Genomic DNA, 21,683 nt, shown 5'->3' with positions numbered 1-21,683 from the left:
TGAGGGGAGCAAAGCAAAGCAAAGGCCAGGTTGAATGCCATCAATTGTTTCTGAACCATTTGGATACGCATCCAGCTCCCACAGTGCCTCGCCCGAAAGCTGATACGGGTTTGCCCTTACATCATTGCTTCGTTCCATCCTGGGGACTTCCAACCCCATGTCGGGTCTTGTACTCTCGCGGACTCTCATAGTCTTTCCTGTTTGCCGCCCACATGCCTTTTCTCCTAGTCTTCGCCCACCATTCCGCGCGTCTGTACCTCTCTTCTTTGGCCCTCCCAAACTCAACACCCGACTTCGCTTCGTAGATCGTAGCAAGCCCTGCCCGAAGCATTTGAAGGCTGACGTCGCGACGCACGAGGCCCTTCCAGACGTAGACGGTGCCCACCACTCTGCTGTACTGGTCTGCTTTGTAGACATAGGTTCGAACACGCCTTCCCATGATGTAGGCAGTGAGCCAGTCAAGCGCTTCTTTCGCGTAAGGTTGTGCAGGCCGTCCAAAATGAGCAAGTTCGGGGGCGTCGATCCCTGCGAGGCGGACATGTATCTACTCGCCGCGTCAGTCCCCATAGCCTTGAGCTTGTGACCTACACCAATGTACCGTCTGGTCCTTCAGATCCTTTTTGTTCACTGGTACTCTTCGTCCCGGGAACCAACCCCAGCCAGCCAATCTGCCCCCCGGCGTATGATACATGCGGAAGTTGTCTCCATCTCCCACGCTCGTAACTTGACCTACGATGCTTCTCCGCCGAAAGAAACCCGGATTGATGTTAATCGCCTGCGGGATCCTGCGCAGATAGGACTTGTAGAGTTTGTACGTGCCGACGGAAACTGTCGTCAGTATAGCCGCGGCAAGGATAGTTTCGGGTTGAGTGAAGGCTCTCAATTGTGGAGGGATGGATGTAGCAGGTTGTTGCTGATCGCGCACAGCAGGTTCCGAATCCCACGAATCTGTGGCCTTCTCAGCGAGAGGCTTCTGGGGTCCGGATTCATCCTTTGTCGAAGAAGACCACAGCTTGGGCCATGGCATGGCTAGCTTGGTTGACTCTGTGCATAAACAAAAGCGAAGCGCATGAGATCAGTTGAGCAGTTGCGCAGTGCATGTGCAGGATGTTGACGGCGGCCAACATATGCTCCTCCGTAGTGCCACAGGATAAAAATATACGGTGGACCATACGACGTCAATCCTGATATCTTCCAACCAACAACACATCCCTTCTGCCGGTTGTCGTCTTGATATTCGACGGAGTGAATATCCTGTTCATACATCTCCACGCTTGTGACGCAAAGATCTCATTCTGTATGCGCATCCCAGGTCACCCGCCCTAGGTGTCACTGCCACGCCACGTCCGCGTCCAATGAAAATGATAAGCCTTGTCGAAAAGGGGCAAATGGCAATAAGGCTGAGCAGCATGTCCTTTGACACGGGCAAAGTGTTTTGAGGTCAGTGAATATTGGTATTGAATTCGGTGACATCTATTCTTGCTCCTTCCCAATGTCGGGGTCCTATTGAATGCTGCGAGAATGGAACGCTGGGTGCGGCACAGCGCTCATATTTTTCGATCCTCTCCTACTCATTCATTTCCTATTGTCGAGGATACTCGGCTCGACGAGGTCCATGTCACATCGCTCCTATTGAGACCATTGTGTCTCGGCCTACTCCAATCAATTCAACTCATCACTCACATTGAATGCATGTTATTGTGTCCGAATAAGTACAATATAAATGGCCTCTATACATTCAGGATATGCTGTCGAAATGTATTTATATAAAGCCATGAGCTCTCTTTCCACTCCTTGCCCTCATCTCTCATCCACCCTTTTTCCTCATCGTTCTTTATCTCTCTCGTCTATCAAGCAGTTATTTAGTCAAAATGTCCTTTACCGATGCAACCGAGTCCTTCTTTCTGGATGCTGTGTCTAGCATCTGCCAGCCGATTGTCCAAATACTCCCTCTTAATGACGCTGAGGTGTTCGACTATCTCGATGCACATCCAGACGCCCTGTCGAGATACCTGGCGGAACGTTCTGGTATATCGGAATATTTCAGCACAATTCTCGCGGACAAGGTAAACAGCTGCGGCTGGCCTGCTTTTGGCGATGTGTCAGATCCTTTTGCAGACGAACAGGTGGTGAATGGGATACCGAGTGGCGCCATACAAGATGACGCAATGCGACATGCTGTGGTGGCTGGACAGGCGCTTGCTGATGATGGCGATGTGTTTATGTCCCTGGACTACGAGGAAGAAGACGACGACGGAGAAGAAGAAAACGAGGACAAGTATGATGTAGATGACGATGAGCAGGGCGGTGGCTGGGAGAGTGACAGCGATGGTGATGGTCCTGGTCATGAGGGCAACGACAGCAGTAACGAGGATAGCGACAGTGAGGAGAATGGCACCACCACCTCCAACGAGATGTCATCAGAGGCTGGTCCTGTGACACCTTCCAATATCAACACCGCTTCGTCCGCCCCCAGCAACAGCGCTGATGAAGGTGAAGACGATCATGACGGCGATGAGGAGGGGCAGGAGCTGGGGCTGATGCCATATCCGGCTCCTGCACATCTTGTTGCTGCTTCTCGCCTTCAACAACCAACCCGTTCCTGGGCCTTGTGGGAGGAGGAGGCGTGTATCCGCCACATGCTCGACATCCACCGCGAGCGACAACTCAAAGGGGAAGCACGATTTCGAGAGGCCTTGAGTCGTATGCAACTCCAGGATGGTGTGACGAGAACTGGTTACAGCGCCGTTAAGAACTTCTGGAATCGCGTTGGCCGTGCTCGCTCCAGCTTTGACGAACGGAGAAATAAGTCAGCACCATTGGCGACTTCGAAGCAAGGCAGGAGATCCAAGTCGGAGTCTTCTTCCTTGCTGTCACAACGCCGCAGGACCACTCGAGCCTCTTCTTCCCACCAGAAACCTCGCAGCACCAGACGTCGACGCTCTCCGGAGTCCTGGACCGATGAAGACGCATCGGAGTACACCCTTGACAGCGACAACGAGGGACCGGTTCACTCAAGTACCCCTCGCAAACGAAAAGACCGAGACGACAGTGATGATGAGTGGAGGCCAGGTTCTGTGGTAGCCGGTATCGTGACGGCGGTGTGAGGCCATCACACAAAGTTTGTGTTGGTTGGAGAAAGGCCAGTTGGCGCTGCATATCTCTTATTCCAACGACAAATGTATCAATTGGTATCAGAAGGCAGCATATTGAGCTGCGAGAAAAGACATTGTGAGCTCTGAGTTTCAATGAATGAACAGGCGCAAATAGTTACGTACCGAGCGTGTTTGGTGGGCGTCAGCTACAGTTGGCCCGGTTTGCATTGGAAAGCTCTGCAGGATCATTGAGCAACGGAATACTTTGGCTAACGAACATGCTTTGGATATATGTACCTCGATCTAATGCACGAACAGCGGCTTTCTTGTGCGCACTCATTAGATGTGAGGTCACTTGGGAATGGTGGGAAACATAGTATCTTCAGACGAAATTCAAAGCGCTCAGCAACAACCCATTTTTGCACTCCTATACAGGTCGATCACCCTCCAGAGTGATCCTCAGCATTCTCCGTCGGAATCCATGATAGTCGTTGATTGGGTTATGCTGCGCGCATCGATTGTCCCAAAAGGCTATGCTGCCCACTTGCCAGCGGAACCGGCACGTGAACTCCGGCTTGACCTGGTGTTGGAACAGGAACTGCAGGAGTGGCGCGGACTCGTCCTCTGTCCAACCCTCGAAATGGGAGGTATGGGCGACGTTGACGTAGAGGGCCTTTCTGCCGGTTTCGGGATGTGTTCGGACGACGGGGTGAAGTGCTTCCAGCGAGGACGCTGCCGCTGCGTTTCCCGAGTCACGGATGCGGTCTTCGCGGGTCTTGCTGGCGTCGGCTTTGGCGGAGGTGCTCACGGCCTTCAAGGGCAAGAGCGTCTGCTTGAGTCCTTCCGAGAGAGACTCGTACGCAGCGTACTGATTCGCGAACAACGTGTCGCCACCATACGGGGGGACTTCTTTGGCCATCAACACCGACCCCATCGGTGGATTTTCAAAGTAGGAGGTGTCCGAATGCCAGATTCCTCCGAAGTTGATGACCTCGTGTTCTTGTTTGAGGACTTGGATGATTTCGGGGTAGCCGTCAATGCCCCGGACAAAGGGATATTCGACGGGTTTGCCAAAGTGAGCGGTGAAATCGAGGTATTCTTTGGGCTCCAAGTTCTGGTTGCGAAAGAATATGACTTGATGTTCCAGAAGAGCCTCTCGGATCTCCTTGACAACACCTGGGTTCTCCGAGAGTTTGGCGAGTTCAACGTCGTGGATCTCGGCGCCCAGTGATCCGGCCACTCGCTGTATCGAGATATTTCTCCTGGTCGGTGCATTCAGAAAAGAAGGAAGGACATTGCGTAGAGTAGGGCGAGACGGGCGGACCAGCCACAAAGCTCTAGTGGCATTCATCGTGCGAGACGATCAAAACAAGCAAGCTAGGGCGATGATATCTGGATAAAGGCGGATTGTTCGAGTCCTACCTGAGGTGCGACCAGGCATGCGATATATTCTTCGAAGAGCCTTGTCGCAAACCCATCTTGCCTAGATATATATAGTGATGCACCACCCGAGGTTCGCCATCCTCCTTGCACGCTCAGAGCGAGACACGGCGTTGATGGAGAATATAGCAACCTGTCTGACGGAAATAAATATAGGTGACAGCGTGGGAACTGGCTGTATGTAGATCGAGAAATTTGTGTCAGACTAAATCATTTGCTCCTCTCAAGTCGCCGGTCATCGGCTCGGCGGCGGGGAGGGAAATGCGGAGTGATACTAGTGAGGAGACATCCACTAAAGCAGCGTCATATTCGACCGAACTCGGGTGTTGGGACAAGAAATGATGTCGCTGTGACTTTGAGCCTTGAAGCTGGTCTGAGCCTCGCGTTTTCCCACCATGTAATATCAACCACTTTCTCTCTCTCTGTGTCTCTCCGCCTGCCGACATCCTCTTCTGACCTTGATTCCCATCTGTATTATATGACACTCATATCCCGATTCCGCCATTTACGTCATTTTCACAGTCACATCGGGTCAGATTTCACTACTTACTCGGCTGGGAGCTTGTTCACGATTCTCGGATGCGACAGCCTCGCTTCGTCACTCTAAAGAATGTTCGATCTCATTTAAGCCTTTTTTCAGACATCAATCTCCCTATTTACTCAGACTACCGTCTGGTTCTGACCCTCTAAACCCCCCGGAAGACCCTTCATTCGAGACATGGCTTTGGCTATGCAACCAACAATGGCCACGTCGGCGCAGGACGCCGATCTGATGGACATCGACATCGACATGGATATGGATGATCAAGGCCCACCTCTTGATGATGAGTTTGAGCTCGAAGTACGATGATTCGCATATCTCCCTCACCACGCTGGAATGCATGTTCCCGTACTTATCACCCATACAGGAAGGCGAAGAACCGTCGTTTGTCCCCTCTGGCGCACCCGCTGCCACCGACTCCTCGAATATCATCCCAGCCATCTACACCGAAGACCCGGCCCTCGAACCGCAATGGACCAAAGTCCACATTCGCGGTGTTGACGAAATGCACACAAGTGACATTCTTGCCTTTGTACACGACCATTTTAGTGAAGTCGGCGACAACGTACATGTCCAATGGATCGACGATACCTCTGCGAACATTTGCTTCAATGACAGTGATACCGCAAAACGAGCGCAGCTGGCATTCGTCGCGAACTCGGTCACGATCGAAGAATTGACGAACAACCCGTTCGAATTGCGCGCCACGAAACAATTGGCCAGCAGGCCGGGAAGTATGCTTGTGGTTCGCGTCGCTCAGCAAGGTGACAGGAAGAAGAAAGGTGCTAGAGATGCAAGCAGATACTACCTCATGCACCCAGACCAAGATCCTACGGAACGAATGCGGAAAGAGTTCGAGAATAGTCGCGGAGACTATCGGCGCAGAAAATTTGACGATCGCGAACTCTATAGGCGAAGGAGAGATAATGACCGCGCAAATGGTGATGATGCGGGAGGTTTCTCGGCTAGTATGTACGACGATGCACCCACAACAGACACAGAGATCAATAAAGCAAGAGGTCGAGATCTTTTCCCACGCGCCACGAAAGCGAGACGACGGAGCGCTAGTCCAGGCACGCGCATGCGCGGCAGCGACGACATCGAAATCTCGGATTCGGATGATGATGGACGGACTCGACGGAGAGGCTATCGTGATCGCGGTGACCGCGTGCGCTCCAACGCAGGAAAAGAGCTATTCGGAGCATTCACCTCAGACAACAAGATGGGTGGTGGTCTCCGATCCGATAAAGTCGAGCTGTTTCCCAATAAAACTTCGGATGCAGACACCTCAATGTCGACCGATCCAGCTCCAGCAGCACCTAGACCGACCATCGATGCCACACAAAATCGGGCCAATGCCGCCGCGGCGAAACGCCTGAAGGCTGATCTTCTGTCCGCCGCGCAAACTTCCCCTCGCTCAAATCACCGCAGGAGCCACGCAATGGACGCCAAAAATGAAGAGAATCTCGCCGAGAGATTTGCCAGAAAGAGTATCTCGATCGACAGCACCAAATCAATGAGGAATGGGGCCTCAAACGCAGGGGTTGAATTATTCCCGTCGAGTGGCGGGAATGCTAGCGGCCTCGCCATCAAGGGATCATCCGAGGGCTCAGGTGCTGGAGGCGGGTTCAGTATCAAAGGCTCAGGAGGGCTGAGTATCAAGGGTCGTGCTCTGGAAGTGAAGGAGTTATTCCCCAATCAGTACAATCGGAGCAGCGGGAGGAACGAAGGAAAAGAGCTCTTCGACGAACCGGTCCGGGAGAAGCGAGTGAGGAGGCGAGCGGGAGATTTGTTTGATTGAGCGTTGGTGGTTGAGTTGCCCGGATCGATCCCATCCCATCACCATCACAAACTTTCCCATTTCCACCTGTATATGAAATTTCACATAGGGGCGACGCGAGGCCCTGCAACTGCGTTCACAAACCGGAGTGTGTTTCGCAATGTGCTGATATCTACTCCCAACACGGGTGGAAAACATGATCACAATCAGATCGGTCAAGTATCGAGCAGCAGACATGACATCTGGTTTTTTCATCCTGGCATATTCATTTCAACATCTTCTCGCCCTTTCCCCCGTGTGCGAACTCTTTTCTACCCTCTTACGAAATCACGACGAGACAAAACACCAAATACTTTGGAAGAGGGTTAGTTAGGTAGTTGACCTACCCGGACCAAACCAAACTAAACCACAGACCCCAAAATGGAGAGAGCATAAAGGGAAAAGTAGAACAGGACCCGAAATAGAGAAAGGGACAGAGATCCCCTGAGGGACAGGAATATATTGCTCATTTCCTATTTCCTTTACGAAAAAATACTATTTCCTCTGATAAGTCTATTTTCATTTTTCTGGTTCACCTGTCACGGCCGGCGTGGGACCATGTACATGTATATTTTGCGGTCGCGTGCATCTATAAAAAGGAGGAAAGGAAGGAAAGGAAGTCGGCGCGGGTTTAATGTTGGTGTGATTTCTCATGCCTTTCAGTGTCAACGGTATACATGATACAGGACACTCTCGCTTTGACGCTTATTTGTACATCATGCTGTGTGCTCTGGGTATAAATAAATGTTCCAGCCCTCCAACTTCCCCGACGTTCGCGGCGGGATGCCGCTTATGATAACAAAGTGATTCCATCGTCACCGCAATCAAAGACCACCCAGAGAGGCCAATGCTCCTCTCAACTCCTGAATTGCAGTTGGGACATCCTCAAAGTTTAACGCAGAAATCGCCCACCTGGCGTGCTTCTGCGCCTTCAAGATCGCCTCCTCGTCAACCTCAACGCTAACTGGTGGAGGCTGTGGGGGTGAGACTGCCGCTATCCGGGTAGGATGAATCGGCGACGGCGCTGCTATGGAAGCTGGGGCCTGCTGTTGATGGGGTATAGGTGGTACGGGACCACGCGCTTGTCGGATCTGTGGTGCATTGACTGGAAGTTGAGGTGGAGGAACTTGTGGTTGAAAATTGGGAGGGATCTGGTGGGATGAATCGATTGGAGCTGGTTGGAGAGGAGTACCGTGGCGGTGAGGCGGAAGGGGAGGAGATTGGTGACGGGCGGGCAGGTTAAGAGCGGCGCCGAGCTCGCTTCGTGCGGATGTAAGAGAGGGCTCAGACGGCGCTGGAGGAATATCCGTGTTGACCTTTCCAAGTCCTGAAGGTGCGGTGGGCAGGTCTGGGCCAGCATCGCCTACCGTTGTTGGCGGTGACGGGAGCACTGGTTCTGCCGGAGCTGATGGTACCACGGGGAAATAGTTTCCTCCTATCGAAGGCTTTCGCTCAGAAGGCGGCTCTAGCGGCGAAATATCAGCTGTATCGGTCTGATTTGTGTAGAATGCAGCAGGATCTTGTTCTGGCAGAGGAGACACGTCGCTCCCCAGTGGAGCAGAAGGTGCTCTCGAAGGATGCAGAGACTGGTCGATAGATGATTGACGAGCAAGCTCGCTTTGTATTCGATCTGCCTCATCAGGAACGTCAGTAATCGACGGTTGCTTGGTGGCCGGAGGTGGCATTGATGTGTCTCGGGAGGGGTGTAATGATTCATCGAGCAGCGACTTCTGCGCAAGGCTTCTCTGAATCTTGTCGGCCTCGTCGGGTATTTCAACAACAGAGGGCTGTCTTGGTCTGGTGCCGTCCCTACCTCCTTCTATCGCCTTTACTTCCGCATCGTCCGGGTCCAGCGCAGGGGGAGCCTCCTCACTCGGAGTTTGTGGCTTGGGGTTGGACAAATTTGGATCTTCTCCAGCTTTCAGAGCTTTCGCGATTCTCAAGGCATGGTACTTTGCGAACTTGATTTTGGCGGCGATTTCGGGTTCCACAGGGCCCCAAATCTGAAGCAGATCGAGAAAGGTGGCCGAAGCTTGGAAGGTGTCTGCCGTCTGTCTCGAGGCCTTGTTTGCGCGTACCGCATTGTCTGCTCTTTCGAAAGTTTCCAGTCCAAACTGTTCCACGTATGTTTTTCCCACAACGTCGTCGGTTACCGCAGGTTCTTGGACATGTTCAGCTTTGAACTACGGCAGCAGTATAAGCAAGGATTCCCAATCAAGGCAGCGCAAGACACACACACCTTTTCGAGCTTGTCCATCAATGTTGTAGTGTAGACTAGGCTCTCTTCGTCCGCATTGTGTAGGCCTTTGGACAAAATTTGGTTGACGATCCAGTATTCGCCTATGAACAGGTTAACCTTCGCTTGAGATCTGAAGGCTGAGCCGTACACCAGTATGCCATGATAGGCTTGGGCTTCTCGAGCTGCGCTGCGCGGTGGGCGAAGCGGGTAATGTCGGCTGTCTTCAGCGCAGCTGGCACTTGGGCGGCCATGGTGGAAGATGGGAGCTGTTTACTCTCAGACAAAATCGGACGTATAGAGGTTTATTATGTCGGGAGGGTGGTGAGGGAAACTTTGAAAACGCGTATGACGTCTTTCTGAGGCTTGATATAGCTCGAGAAGTGAGTGGATGATAGAGGTTGTTCCGAGCACCTAAAAAGCTGGAGCCTCCGTTCCTTTGGGAGCCCCTCAGTGGACTGCGGTGACTGTGTGCCTAGTAAGCGACCAGGAATGAAGTAAGCCACGCGCATTTCCCCGCACTCGAGCTCCCGCAAGGCTACGACTCCATGCAACGAGGCTGATAAAGTCAGAATTACTTGAGTTTCGTCCAACACAAAATAACACACCTCCACTTCTAACCTAGCTCTCAATCGTAGATGATAAGTTTCTGAAATATACGCCAGAAAGTACAACATTGTCTTCTCAAGGTCTTTGGCCACTCCTCTCTCTGAGAGTTGGAGGACGAGACAGCAACAAAACTGCCCAGCCTCGTTTGCGGCGTTTGCAGCGTTTGCAGCAGCCACCATTCCAAGCTAGTGTGTGCCTAAGCCACCACCCCCTTTAGGAGAGGGGAGAGCTTCACTTCCTCCGACCTCACTCTCATCAAGGACAGCGACTCTCCTTCAAGAGACACCCGGTAAATGTTGCCATCATCATGGTTAAGGAAAACCAGCTTGTATCCAACCCCGAAAACAATGACAGTTACTGTCGTCCCTGCGATCGGGTGTTCATTTCACTCGATGGAGGTCTGAATCACTGCCGCAATGCCGACGCCCACCGAGGAGAGTGGTGCGAGCGGTGCAAGTGGTTATTCGTCTCACCTCAGGCATGCCAGTATCATGTGGACAATTCCCACCGGCATAACGTCTGTGTGCCTTGCGACCTGGACTTTGGTACCGCCGCGCTGCTCAGATCGCACGACGTCGAAGTCCACAACATGTGCGCGCCGTGCAACACGTATTTCCGCAGTCCGGCCCGTCTCAACTCTCACGACATTGCTGTCCACAACATGTGTGCGGAATGTGGCAAATACTTCAACAACCCCAATGATCTGACACAGGTCTGTTATCCGAGATTCTTCGGCGTGTGCTGTCCTAGTCGAGGATGAGCTGACATGAAATGCAATTGAATAGCACAAGCGAAGTCATCTCCCTTTGGAAATCGAGTGCCTCGGCTGCGACCGCATGTTTTCGGAATTCGCTGCCATGATGATCCATCTGGAATCGGGCAAGTGTGTGAGTGGGATTGATAGGGACGATGTCGACAACTATATCTTCGACACTTACGAGAGATGCGGCGCCTATGTCAATCACTTGCTCGACGACAAGCGATATCAGTGTCCCGACTGTGCAACCGACTTCCGCTTCGCGAGTGCTCTGTGCCAGCACGTGGCGACCAACGGATGCGATCAGCCGCCTATGAGTACCTTTTACGACATTGAAAAGAGTATCAAGTTGCGAATCTAGGGATGGACTTTGGCCCTTTTACGATGCAAAAACTTTTGATGATTTTGATCGGATTGGTCTGCCGGGAAATCTTGACTCACACCGACGCCGAAGAAGGGACCACAAAGTCGACAAAGCTGAGTTGTTCTGTAATTTTAGAGGCAAGGCCCGAAGAAACAACGGCTGGTATTTGTCTCGAGACTGTATCAAGATTTGTGGGACGGGAGTTAATATGGGAGGTGAAATTGAAACACCAAATTTTGCGGCGACTTCTCTGTTGAAGTTGGGACATGCAGCGTTTTCGTTTGGTTGAGCGGGAGGGTTTTTCGAGCTGTGTAACAATCAACAAGGATGCCTGTGTATGTGATAGCTTTCTGAGTGGTCAGGGTGGATGTAATAGTTCCGGCGAGATGCGTTGCTCTCAAAGAGCGAGGATGAACTACCTGGGAGATCACACTCTATTGAAAACATGACTTTGTTCTTGACTGACTCTGACAGGAGATAGCCAAGTGACTCCTTACACATCGACTATTGAGCAACTGCTTCGAACGTTTTTCTTTCCAAGTATCAGTCCCATATCAGCAGACAGCATCGTTGCGAGCCATTCACCCAGTTCTGTCGGATGCTAGGCGCCCCTGAATATCCTGCCGTATGTCTCGTCAAAACTGTCGTCTTCGCCCACGCAAATCTTGTATGAATTCCTAGCGTACTCGATCGCTAGAACCTCGAGATCGGGAGCCACCAGGCTGTAAGCCCTGGCGAGGACCATCCAGCACTCGACAAGGTGGTCCTGCATCAAGCCCCATTTCTTGACAACCAGGGGCGTGCCTATGGTGCGCGGCAGTCTTCCTCCTTCTATCACATAGCCGAGAGATTCCAGAGCGCTCACCCCCCATTCGACGGCTTTGAGTGGTTGCCGATGCGCGAGACACATCTTTGCGAGGGCCAACTGGCCGTCCCACACACTGAGACGAGGCACATCAGAAGCTGGTCGAGGATATGTAGCAACAAGCTCGGCGAGGACGGTCTCAACCTGGGTTATATTCGCTTTGCTGTCAGATTTGAAGACCTTCAGAGCGTCTGCCCTCAACTTGGTTCTTTTTGCCCAGACGCTCTTCTTCGTGGCCATTTCATCCTGGCACATGGCGCAGTCGCACATGAAACCCCAATGTTGGAACTTTTTCCGTCGCTCGTCGTAGTCATTGACGCCAGGCGAGTGGTACCAGAATGTGATCTCTGTGTCAGCTGCAAGGTCTTGCGTTGCGCGCACCAGCATCATATCGCCGATAAAAGACCGTCTGGAGTTACTGTAGCAGCAGTGATTTATGTATGATGCCATCGCCCAAATCCCGCAAGAGTGGAATCGATCGTCATAGATATGAGTGCTCTGTCCTTCCTTGCCCTTCAAAAGATGTAGATGGGTCTCGCGAGACGAGAGTGAACATCCGAAGCAATTCAGGCTTATGATGCGCGCAACGAGGAATCTGGGATAGCAAGTCAGCACGTGTGAGTCAATAACAAAAGGATGATTCTCTCACGTATCAACCACTGGTGTGCCATCGACCTCGGTAACCTTGACAGGTTCATACGAGCCGTGATGAAGATTGGTGATGGTAGTCGCCGAGGACGGATTCCGATACATCTTTTGGACGATCAATTGGATGAGTTCCGCCTGAGCCCCAATAGTTATGGAGTTAGATTCTGCGTTGATCAAGATAGTCGAATTGCCCCCGGCCGTTGCCTTCTGAGAATCATCAAAGGCATACGCGAATGCTTTCTCACACAAAAGAAGCTCGCCAGCCTTGACTGCTCTTGTGGTAAAGAGACCCCGCCCCCGACCATTTGACGTTCTGATTGCAACCGGACCTGAAAATGTAGCATGGTCTAGCTGCGGCGGTCGCAGTTTAGCGGCCTCCGTGCGCAAACCGGTGAGGTTGTACTTTCCACCTTCTTGCTCTGCAAGCCGTTGTATGGTTCGAGTGAGTTTTGTTTTGGCCGGTGCATTACCAGGATAGTTCACAAGGACAGTTTTGAGAATCTCACGACATTCTCGATATCTCTGGAGGCAGTACAATGCTAGTGCTCTACTGAAGAGAGCTTTCTCGTTTGGCTTTTGAGGAGACGGATCGTATTCCAGATCGAAGAGAGCGGCTTCGAATTGCCTCGTCTTGATGTATGCGAGAGCTCGATTGATCTTGATGGTGCGAGATTTGTCTTCTGTCGGAGAACAATCGAGGGCTTTCGTATAGCTGCTGAAACGTTAACATATTCCGAAGCATTGGAGAGGATCCGATGGAAATTTACCATTCAATAGCAGCTCTATACTTGGAACCTTTGTAGAAGTCGTTTCCCTTGATCTTCCAATCGTCGACCGAGGCGCTACCCACTATGATATCTTTCTGCCAATGATTCGGGACTCCCTGATCGTATGCTGGAAGATATGTCACATCCGAGAGATGGTCAACGCGGAGTCCATACTCTCCATCCGACATTAACTTGAAGTATGGTTCTCGCACAATCAGGATCGTGCCCTCTCCAGCGATGTCCTCAATCTTGCTGTCATTACCTCCCTCTTGATAGTACAGCTGCAACATGACGACGTCCTGGCTTTCGTCTTCCACAATGGTCATAACCGCATTCAACTTGGCTGGCGGGGTAATTGACCTTAATAGTAGATAAGTGCCTCGGTGGTGAGTTTCCAGGAGAAGATCTTTGATCATCGTTTTCTTCAGTTCGGCTAAGGCACTGGTGCAGGGAGGATAAGCTGGAGGGATGAATGAGGATCGTAGGTTGAACTTGTCGTAGGAGCCTCGTCCAGCCGTCCCCATGAATCTGAACCTCATTATGATTTCTTCCCTGGATCGTCTTTCTTGAGGGCGTTGTCCTTCACGAGATTGTGCCTCTTGGAGACTCTGCCTCTGCCGACGCAGGAACTCGAAATACTGTGGAATGTCTGAGACATCGTGAGTGTTCATGATGGTTGATGAGAACTGGAGTCAGTCTTCTTAGGCCGACTTGGCTGACTGTGTTCATGTGGAGAGTAGATGAATCTCAGTAAAGAGTAACTGCAGCCAAATAGCATAAATAGAAGCACATTTGGGAAGGTTACACAAGAGAACGCGTGTGGCTTTCACCTCTGCAATGCCAAGTACTCTGCCTGGCCGATTCGTTCTTCGTAGCAAAACAATAGAGGCAGTCCGCATCTGGAAACATCACGACTATGCTTGGGTCTTCTTAGCAAGTCACCTTCATTGGATTGACTGCTCAGTCAAATGAGCCGTGCATAGTCCCAGCCTGCGCTCTCAGTCGTCGACTTCTACCTCGCACAACGCCGCCCGCACCGCCTCTAGCGACGAGGAACTTGAACCGATCCATTCTTGCCGGAGACACAAATACGGAGGCGAGGTCACCAAAGATCTCGTTTGGTCAGCTATCATGTGTCAATCTGTGGCACTCTATCCTGGAGTGCGAAGCAGCTTGAACTGGGTTAATGGTGCCTGCTGAGGTCCATTGGACGTCGGAATATATTTTGTGACGCGATTTCCGAACTTTAACCGCTTGATATGCATCGCGACGTCAAAAAGGAAATTTATCTTGAACAGTTTGATAGCCACCCCGCGCTCACTACTCTGATCCCGCTCTTTGATCGATTGAGACTCCTTTCGTTTGAATATTACACGATACCGGCAGAAGATTCGTCCCATGTCTACAATTTCGAATGCCCGAACCCGCGGGGATATCCTTCGCCTGCTCCTATAACCCTGCAAACAAAGCATCATGTCCACTGCAGCTGGTCCCATCCGCTCAGCACCGACCTTCCTTGCTCGGTCTCTGATATTTACTCCTTCACACCTAAGTCACCGTGCGGGCAAATCCTCTCGCCACGATCCAGCCCTTGCTTACCGTGTCTTTTTAGACCTCCACCAAAATATCCGTCGAAGTCTCGATCCTTACAGGTTCAACGCTAGGAACCTGCACTCATCGCCGCGCCGTGCAGCCACTGTCCCTTCTACCTCCCCCAGCATGGCTAATTCCGCCATCCCGCATATTTCACTACACATCGCGGCGTCGTCGAGCGGGAAAGGCAGAAAATTCCGTCCAGAACTGAGCACATACGAGTACATTCCGAGCGACGATGATGGGTTGGGTCTTCAACGTGGTTCCACGCTCGAGGAGAAGAGGATCCGACGGCCTGACAGCGGGCAGGATGCATACTTTGTCGCTCGTGTTGGAAAAGACCCCACGACGACGGCATTCGCCATTGCGGACGGCGTCGGTGGCTGGTCCGAGCACGGAATTGACCCAGCTGACTTCTCCCACGGCTTGTGTAGCTACATGGCGGAGACCACACTCGCTTGGTCATTAAAAGAGCGGCTTGGCCCTAAACAACTTCTCGAGATAGGCTATGAGAAAACGATAAGGGATCCTACAATCCACGCTGGCGGGACAACAGCCTGTGTTGCGGTGACAGAAGGAGATGGCCGCATGCGAATCGCAAATCTGGGCGACTCAGGCTTTCTGCAATTGCGGCTAGGAGCAGTGCAACATTATTCGATCCCTCAGACTCATGCTTTCAATACTCCTTACCAGATGAGCCTCACTCCGCCCGACATTTTGGCCCAAGCCATGATCTTTGGGGGCTTGCCTTTGAATGACAAGCCGGAACGCGCGGACCTAGCCGACCATATGCTTCGGCACGGTGACGTTCTTGTTTTGGCGACGGATGGTGTATGGGACAATCTCAACTCCCAAGACATATTGTCTATTGTTTCCTTACACATGCGCACTACTGGTGCCTGGCTGAGAACCAGGGACCAAGGCTACACGGTCTCGCCCGTCCTGTCTGAGCTGGTGGATCAGCAACTCGCTCCCCACAAGCATAAGCTTCGAATTTCGGATACCGTGGACAGTTCCGTCCAACAATTGCCTCTCGCGACCGGCACCTTGCAGAGCGTGCTGGCCGCAGCGATTGTCGGGGAAGCGAAAAACGCCAGCCTTAACGCTAAACGAGATGGCCCGTTTGCCAAGGAGATGCAGAAGCAGTTTCCTTACGACCCCTGGCATGGCGGGAAGGTGGACGACATTGCCGTCCTGGTCATTGTGGCTGTCGACGAGAACAAGGTCAATGAGGATCCTCAGAAGCTGAAGGCGAAGCTATAAAGAGTCCGAATTCCCCGAATGGCTTGTTTTCTGACAGGCTCGATCCTCAGCGACTTATCACCTTGTTCCACCCCGTCTTCTTCTTCTTCTCCTTCTCCTCCGTCGACAGGAGACGTTCCAGCTTACCCGTCCACCATGAGATTGAGCCCGACCCTCGAATACAGTCATGCCAACGTCCACCGTCCCCAGTTTCCCATGATGGCCTGACCTGACAACGACGATGAATCTATGTCAACGAGCAGAGCCTTTCCCACCGGCAATGCAATGGGACAACATTTTCGATATCATAACTTTTGTCTCTTTTCCCTCCACGGGGTTTTCAAAACTGTCACACGCCCAGCAGCGCAGTTTATCTTATACGGGCATCGCTTTTTTTGTCGTTATACAGAGTTTTGAATTAGGAAGCGAGCACGATCCAGTCAGCATCTGATATGTTATGCACATTTTTTTCATGTTCTATTTTTTTAAAAAAAAGATTAGAGATAGAAATTGAATGATACCCACATATGTACCTACATACTCAATTTTGTATGACATTTATGACATGACATGTACGGGGAGTTAATGGAAAGAAAGGTTTGTTTTGATTTTTCCACAAGTACTCGGTAAACAACAGTCAATGTTTCAATATCCAAGATTGAGGCTTTTTTTGCAACGAGATTCAAAAGCAGTTGCAGATATCCGAAACAGCTGCTGCTCTGCGCCCATGCGTCCTTGTTCCAAGCGATGCTTACTTCCGCCGTAACTAAATGCAGTAGTCCAGCTTCGCAATCGCCAATATGTTATGTACCTCGTATCGTAGTAGATATTCCTGCCACTTGGGTCTCAATATCAATCTCAATCTCAATCCAGGATGTGTACCGGTTCATGCTTCGTCGTCATCGTCGTCATCACATCCGTTTTTCAAGTCAAGGGGCGGGCGGTGTTGAGATTTCCACCCTCGAGCTCGACCAACTCGCAATCTCCACTCCCCACAGTGAAAGAGTAATAGGTAATGTAAGACCCCGGAATCACCAAGACAATGCATAGAAAAGTCACCATTGAATACAACCCCCCAAAACACTCGAATCCGAGGTGACATCACGCACAACGGGACATCCTTCCTTCTCATCAATTAGGGAGAGTTTGGACAGGACTCCTTCAAGCATTAGCCCTCACACGAATGCCAACGTTAAATCCCAAAGGTTTTCTGAGGAAGCCCTCCCTTGTCTGTAGCGGGCCCTCATGCTCGTCTCGGAACTCAAAGTTCCTGAATACTGTTGCGACCATGCATTTCAGTTCCATTTCAGCGACGTTCCTGCCGACACAGGCCCTGGGTCCGACCGAGAAGGGGATAAAAGCCTCCTTTTGTCGCGGCGTGAGTCGCTTTTCCGACCAGCGCTCAGGGACGAATTCGTCGGCGTCAGGACCCCAGATTTCCTTGGAGTGATGGATCGTATACGAGGGAACGGACAGAGCAGTGCCGGGAGGGAAAGTGTAGCCTAGGATTTCGACAGGTTTGGGATTCGGGTGCTCAGGTGTCGGCAGGGGCGTGAGACGGGGAAGACCCAGCGACGAGGTGGAGTGGATCCGCATGGTCTCATTAATCACCCATTGCACATACTCGAGGTCCCTGACTTGCTCGTACTGGGGGACACCCGGGCCAATGTTTGCGTCAAGTTCTTTTTGCAATTTCTCGAGCACACCCGGGGTGCGTACAACATAGTACAAGATCGCACAGGCGGTATTGGAGGTGGTATCGGATCCCGCAATGAGTTGCGTCAGGGCCTCGGCGGTCAGTTCTTCGCGTCCTAGCTTTTCGCCATTGGCGTCCTTGCCTTCCATAAGACGAGCGAGAAGGTCCACTCGATCAGTATTGGGATTTTCCAGTCGCTGCTTGACTCGCGCAATGGCGATACCTGCGAGATTTTCCACCGCTTCGACACCTTGGCTGAAGAATGGGTCAGGGAGGTATTTGGCGTAAGGTTTCAATTGCGGTAGGCAGCCCAGTGTGCCTGACACCTCACCTCGACGATTCAAGACTTCGATTGCTGGGGCAGTAGTAGGTGGAGCATCGGGGGACTTGCGGATCTCTGCAATGTCCTTCTCCTTCTCCAGCATGCCGAATGGCTGCCCAAACGCAAGGTCGCCAATAATGTCAAAGGCGAGGTAGTTGAACCAGTGAAGAGAATCAATCGATGCATAGCCGGTTTGCGGATTCTTCTTGTTGTTAGAAAGATTCTTCCACTTTTGCACAAACAGCTCCAAGTTGGCGTGGATGTACTGTTCGAATTGGCCAATGGACTTGGCAGAGAAGGTATGAGAGACGACTTTGCGCTTGCGAGTGTGCTCTGCCCGGTCGCGAGTGTTGAACAGGCCACGACGAATGGATACGAAAGCGTCATAGTATTCACTTAAATTGGTCATGTTAGACTGTATTGAAACCAAATGCGGCTGTTCACTTAGGATGATGCTCTTAGCTTACCTCTTAAGGAATCCGTTACCATGGCCGTAAATGGTATTGATGGCACTGTCGTCGGCGATTGAGACATGATTTGGTTGGATGCGCACGACCTTGCCGTATTTCTTGTGCAGGTCATCGACAACCTGATACCTTCGCCCTCGCCGACATTGGTACATCAACCATAGATTCGAGAGGGCGGCGGGGAGAGGGCCAGGGACCTTTAAGAGAGCCCAGTTTCGGAGATATGGAAGAATGTAGTATAGGACTGGTAGGAGAAGAAGGGCCCAAGGCGAGATGAGCGATGCCACAAACATTCTGGCGGTGCTGTCCGGCAGTCTACAACGGTTCCGAGTGCGGTTTCTGGGAAAAGATACCGGTTCAAACAAGACAAAGGGTGACTGATGTTGATCGTGTAGACTAGAGAGAGGAGAGAACAAGATTATATAACCTCAAGGTTGTGCCGTTGAGATCGAAGAGTCTAGAGGCAATGCCCGGGACCGAAATGCATACTGCAAGTAGAATCAGTCAGATCAAGGGAGGGTATTGGTGCCCACACAAAGTAGCGAGTCGGTGGCCAACCTGGGTAGCGGCGATGGTAGACGGGTCGAAGGTGTAGAGAACGGAAGTTGAAGTCGGGAAGTGAGAGCTGAGATTTGCGGACGATTGATTGGACGAAACTGCAGGGTGCATCTAAAGATACTAGGTAGTGCTTAGCAGGACTCGCAGGCTCTCAGCAGGTCGGCACCCGGGGATCCTTGCGACGCCTAGCAGTGCCCAGAGGCCCCAGCAGCCTGTACCCCGCCATTGTGTCACCTAACTGGGGGTGGTCAAGCCCATTCCCCTCACCCTCGTTGGTCGCCAAGTATTGTCCATCTCGCGCTGTAGAAAGATGCACTACAGCGGCAAGCTATGGCGATTCGTCTTTCCCAATTCCGTTGTTCCCTCCTAAAAGTCCTCATCCGATGACAACACCCGGTCCATCCACTTCAGGAATGGCTACTTCTGTACCAGCCCATCTTTACCCCAATATGTTGGACGGACGCCCCACGGTTCATTCGGCGATCTTGGGAGGGCGAGGGCGAGGGCGAGGGCGAGACATCAGTATCGTTCAGAAGGATCTCCCGCTCTTGCCTCGATCACCATAAGTGCATACCGTGTTTCGTATCCTTTGACTGTCTTTGACGGACCCTGTCGAGCATACCGACCTCCTCGGCACTTGAGTCCCGTCGAGCCCGGGTGAGCCGATGTTCGACACTATACGGCTTATTGTTGTCCCTGTCGAGCCTTGCAAGGCGTCCTTATGTCAGGTGCATTTGAGGTGTTGTGTATCTGACAAAGAACAACGCACGTAAGGTGTTAAGCCTCCGGTATCAATGTACCATACGTTCTGCTGCAAGATCCTGCGTCATATGAGTCAGCGGCTGCTCTCGGCAAGTGAATCTCCTATCCAAAATGCTTCGCATCGGCTTACCGGAAAACTCTCACTGATACCTGCAGCGCAACGCTCCACATCTTCGACCAGACCTTGCACTCCCTGGTCCCATTCTCGGAGATCACGCAGTGGACCTCTCAGAGCAACACCAGGAACTGACTCAAAATGGATGATGCCAGCTATCTGATCGATTTCGCCCCTCAGTCTACCCTGTTCCATCATTTTGGCGGCATAGTCTTCGGCTTTTTCAGCGGCAGTCTCTTCCTTGCCATCCTTGAGACCGAGTAACTGTGCAAGCGCTGCCGTGGTGATGTTGATGTAGAGTCGGCTGGTAGCAAGGAGATTGTGCTCAACGACAGCCCTGCTCAGAACCGTGCTCCCGTCTGCCGTCTTAGCAAGTTGGTGAGGTGACAATGTCGCTGCGAATGCCTCCACTTCAGTCGCTGACAAGAGACGATCCAAAAACATGTTCTCGAGGATGCCGTACTCCTCTGTCTCTGGCGACCGCTCATCCTTGTACAACTTGGCAAGAGTCCGGCTTCTCTGGGGTCCGGCGGGCGCAAGAATAGCTGTTTTGATTGCTGCAGACAGAGCTCGTCTTTTTTCTTCGTCATCTATCATTGTGTTGAAAGACACATTGAGATACTCGGCCGAGGCATTGAGGAAGTCTCGTCGAGAATCCAAGATACGAGCCTGGGATAGCTGGTAGTGTAGTCTCAGGTCAGGAGCGTCCTTCAAGACGTGAGCCGCAGCGGCGGAGTTTTTGATCTTGTTCAAGGCCGTTTCTGCCGATACTGTGTCATCATCCTCCAAATAATATCGCACGATGCGAATCCATATCTCGACTTTGGCTCGCTCGGAAACCTGACGCTGAGTGGTTTCGAGATGGACACCTTGTAGTGCTTTTGCAGCCGCGGTGTATTCCTCTTCTGCCTCATATCCGTCCGCTAGTATCTCTCTGACTCTTGCATCCTGCTCTTCGTACGAGGCCAACTGAGGCTGCAAGGCTTCAGTGACATGTGACCCAACTTTGATTTTGACCTCAGATGGAGCAGTGGCGAGCCGGTCGATGAGTCCAGCCACGAGAGGGCGGATAGAGATAATCCCAAGGGAAGAAGAGAGCAACGAGTCGAAGTAGGCATTCAAGTCGGCAGCGTATTGCTCAGGCGATGTCGAATGCTCGCTCGTCAGTCGGGCAAGAAGGTCAGTGTATTTGTGGTTTCTGGACGCAGCAGGGCTGTTCGCAATCGACTGCAGAGCTGCAACGAGATCTGGGGAGACCATGGTCGTAATACAAATGCCCTCAGAAGGGCCCGGGACCACTTCTCAACGATCTAATGGGGAACTTGAAGCATGCATCAACAACTCCAGGGTTCAGACAAAGACGCACCGATGCCACGGCCACCCCAACAGCGCACCAGCTCCTCACGTGGTCCTTATCGATAAGAGACGCCTCGAATTCCGCCAGCCTTGGCATTCATCTGATCGACTCTCACATTCCCAATCCACTGAGCGAAGGCTCACAAGGCTTTTTTTTTTTGTATTCCTACATCTAGAAGCTATAAAGCTTATGTCGGGGTACTATCTATATAGAATAGAGTAGGGAAACCCCTCTGGGGTATAAAACTTATTACCTTTCCTTCCTTTTTCTGTTTTGCTTCATACCGAGTAGTTGCGTGCCTTTACGGGCACCTCCTGATTGTTTTTTATTGTCCGAAGGCATTTCCTTATACACGGTAGGGGAACACCTTCTGTCCCCTATTCCTAGTACCCCGTGGTTGCGATTGATTGCGATTCGTAGAGCCCAGGTG

At 51.8% G+C, this 21,683-nt stretch overlaps 10 protein-coding genes across 10 annotated transcripts; 4 read left to right on the top strand and 6 right to left on the bottom strand.

Moving 5' to 3' along the window:
- Positions 1-121: 121 nt before the first annotated feature.
- Z517_02680 (uncharacterized protein) lies at positions 122-1,027 on the bottom strand (the record flags this gene model as incomplete). The annotated part of the gene is made up of 2 exons (XM_013431789.1): positions 122-544; positions 599-1,027. 2 exons carry the CDS (start codon positions 1,025-1,027, stop codon positions 122-124), a joined length of 852 nt encoding a protein of 283 aa, XP_013287243.1.
- Positions 1,028-1,871: 844 nt separating this feature from the next.
- On the top strand, positions 1,872-3,107 carry Z517_02679 (uncharacterized protein; the record flags this gene model as incomplete). The annotated part of the gene is made up of 1 exon (XM_013431788.1): positions 1,872-3,107. One exon carries the CDS (start codon positions 1,872-1,874, stop codon positions 3,105-3,107), a length of 1,236 nt encoding a protein of 411 aa, XP_013287242.1.
- Positions 3,108-3,522: 415 nt separating this feature from the next.
- Positions 3,523-4,446, bottom strand: Z517_02678 (uncharacterized protein; the record flags this gene model as incomplete). Its single annotated transcript, XM_013431787.1, has 1 exon — positions 3,523-4,446. The coding sequence occupies one exon, from the start codon at positions 4,444-4,446 to the stop codon at positions 3,523-3,525; it is 924 nt and encodes a 307-aa protein (XP_013287241.1).
- Positions 4,447-5,277: 831 nt separating this feature from the next.
- Z517_02677 (uncharacterized protein) lies at positions 5,278-6,877 on the top strand (the record flags this gene model as incomplete). The annotated part of the gene is made up of 2 exons (XM_013431786.1): positions 5,278-5,376; positions 5,444-6,877. 2 exons carry the CDS (start codon positions 5,278-5,280, stop codon positions 6,875-6,877), a joined length of 1,533 nt encoding a protein of 510 aa, XP_013287240.1.
- An 842-nt stretch (positions 6,878-7,719) lies between these two features.
- Positions 7,720-9,385, bottom strand: Z517_02676 (uncharacterized protein; the record flags this gene model as incomplete). Its single annotated transcript, XM_013431785.1, has 3 exons — positions 7,720-9,078; positions 9,135-9,235; positions 9,283-9,385. The coding sequence occupies 3 exons, from the start codon at positions 9,383-9,385 to the stop codon at positions 7,720-7,722; spliced, it is 1,563 nt and encodes a 520-aa protein (XP_013287239.1).
- Positions 9,386-10,047: 662 nt separating this feature from the next.
- Z517_02675 (uncharacterized protein) lies at positions 10,048-10,858 on the top strand (the record flags this gene model as incomplete). The annotated part of the gene is made up of 2 exons (XM_013431784.1): positions 10,048-10,452; positions 10,526-10,858. 2 exons carry the CDS (start codon positions 10,048-10,050, stop codon positions 10,856-10,858), a joined length of 738 nt encoding a protein of 245 aa, XP_013287238.1.
- Positions 10,859-11,462: 604 nt separating this feature from the next.
- On the bottom strand, positions 11,463-13,812 carry Z517_02674 (uncharacterized protein; the record flags this gene model as incomplete). Its single annotated transcript, XM_013431783.1, has 3 exons — positions 11,463-12,321; positions 12,376-13,086; positions 13,142-13,812. 3 exons carry the CDS (start codon positions 13,810-13,812, stop codon positions 11,463-11,465), a joined length of 2,241 nt encoding a protein of 746 aa, XP_013287237.1.
- Positions 13,813-14,614: 802 nt separating this feature from the next.
- Positions 14,615-15,997, top strand: Z517_02673 (uncharacterized protein; the record flags this gene model as incomplete). The annotated part of the gene is made up of 2 exons (XM_013431782.1): positions 14,615-14,699; positions 14,754-15,997. The coding sequence occupies 2 exons, from the start codon at positions 14,615-14,617 to the stop codon at positions 15,995-15,997; spliced, it is 1,329 nt and encodes a 442-aa protein (XP_013287236.1).
- A 1,140-nt stretch (positions 15,998-17,137) lies between these two features.
- On the bottom strand, positions 17,138-18,754 carry Z517_02672 (uncharacterized protein; the record flags this gene model as incomplete). The annotated part of the gene is made up of 2 exons (XM_013431781.1): positions 17,138-18,389; positions 18,462-18,754. 2 exons carry the CDS (start codon positions 18,752-18,754, stop codon positions 17,138-17,140), a joined length of 1,545 nt encoding a protein of 514 aa, XP_013287235.1.
- A 1,100-nt stretch (positions 18,755-19,854) lies between these two features.
- On the bottom strand, positions 19,855-21,156 carry Z517_02671 (uncharacterized protein; the record flags this gene model as incomplete). The annotated part of the gene is made up of 1 exon (XM_013431780.1): positions 19,855-21,156. One exon carries the CDS (start codon positions 21,154-21,156, stop codon positions 19,855-19,857), a length of 1,302 nt encoding a protein of 433 aa, XP_013287234.1.
- Between the last annotated feature and the right edge of the window lie 527 nt (positions 21,157-21,683).

The sequence above is a fragment of the Fonsecaea pedrosoi genome, assembly GCF_000835455.1.
Source record: "Fonsecaea pedrosoi CBS 271.37 unplaced genomic scaffold supercont1.2, whole genome shotgun sequence".
In the NCBI taxonomy this organism is placed as follows: domain Eukaryota; kingdom Fungi; phylum Ascomycota; class Eurotiomycetes; order Chaetothyriales; family Herpotrichiellaceae; genus Fonsecaea; species Fonsecaea pedrosoi.
Note: the sequence above shows the minus strand (reverse complement) of the source record. Positions and strands in the feature narration are given on the sequence as shown.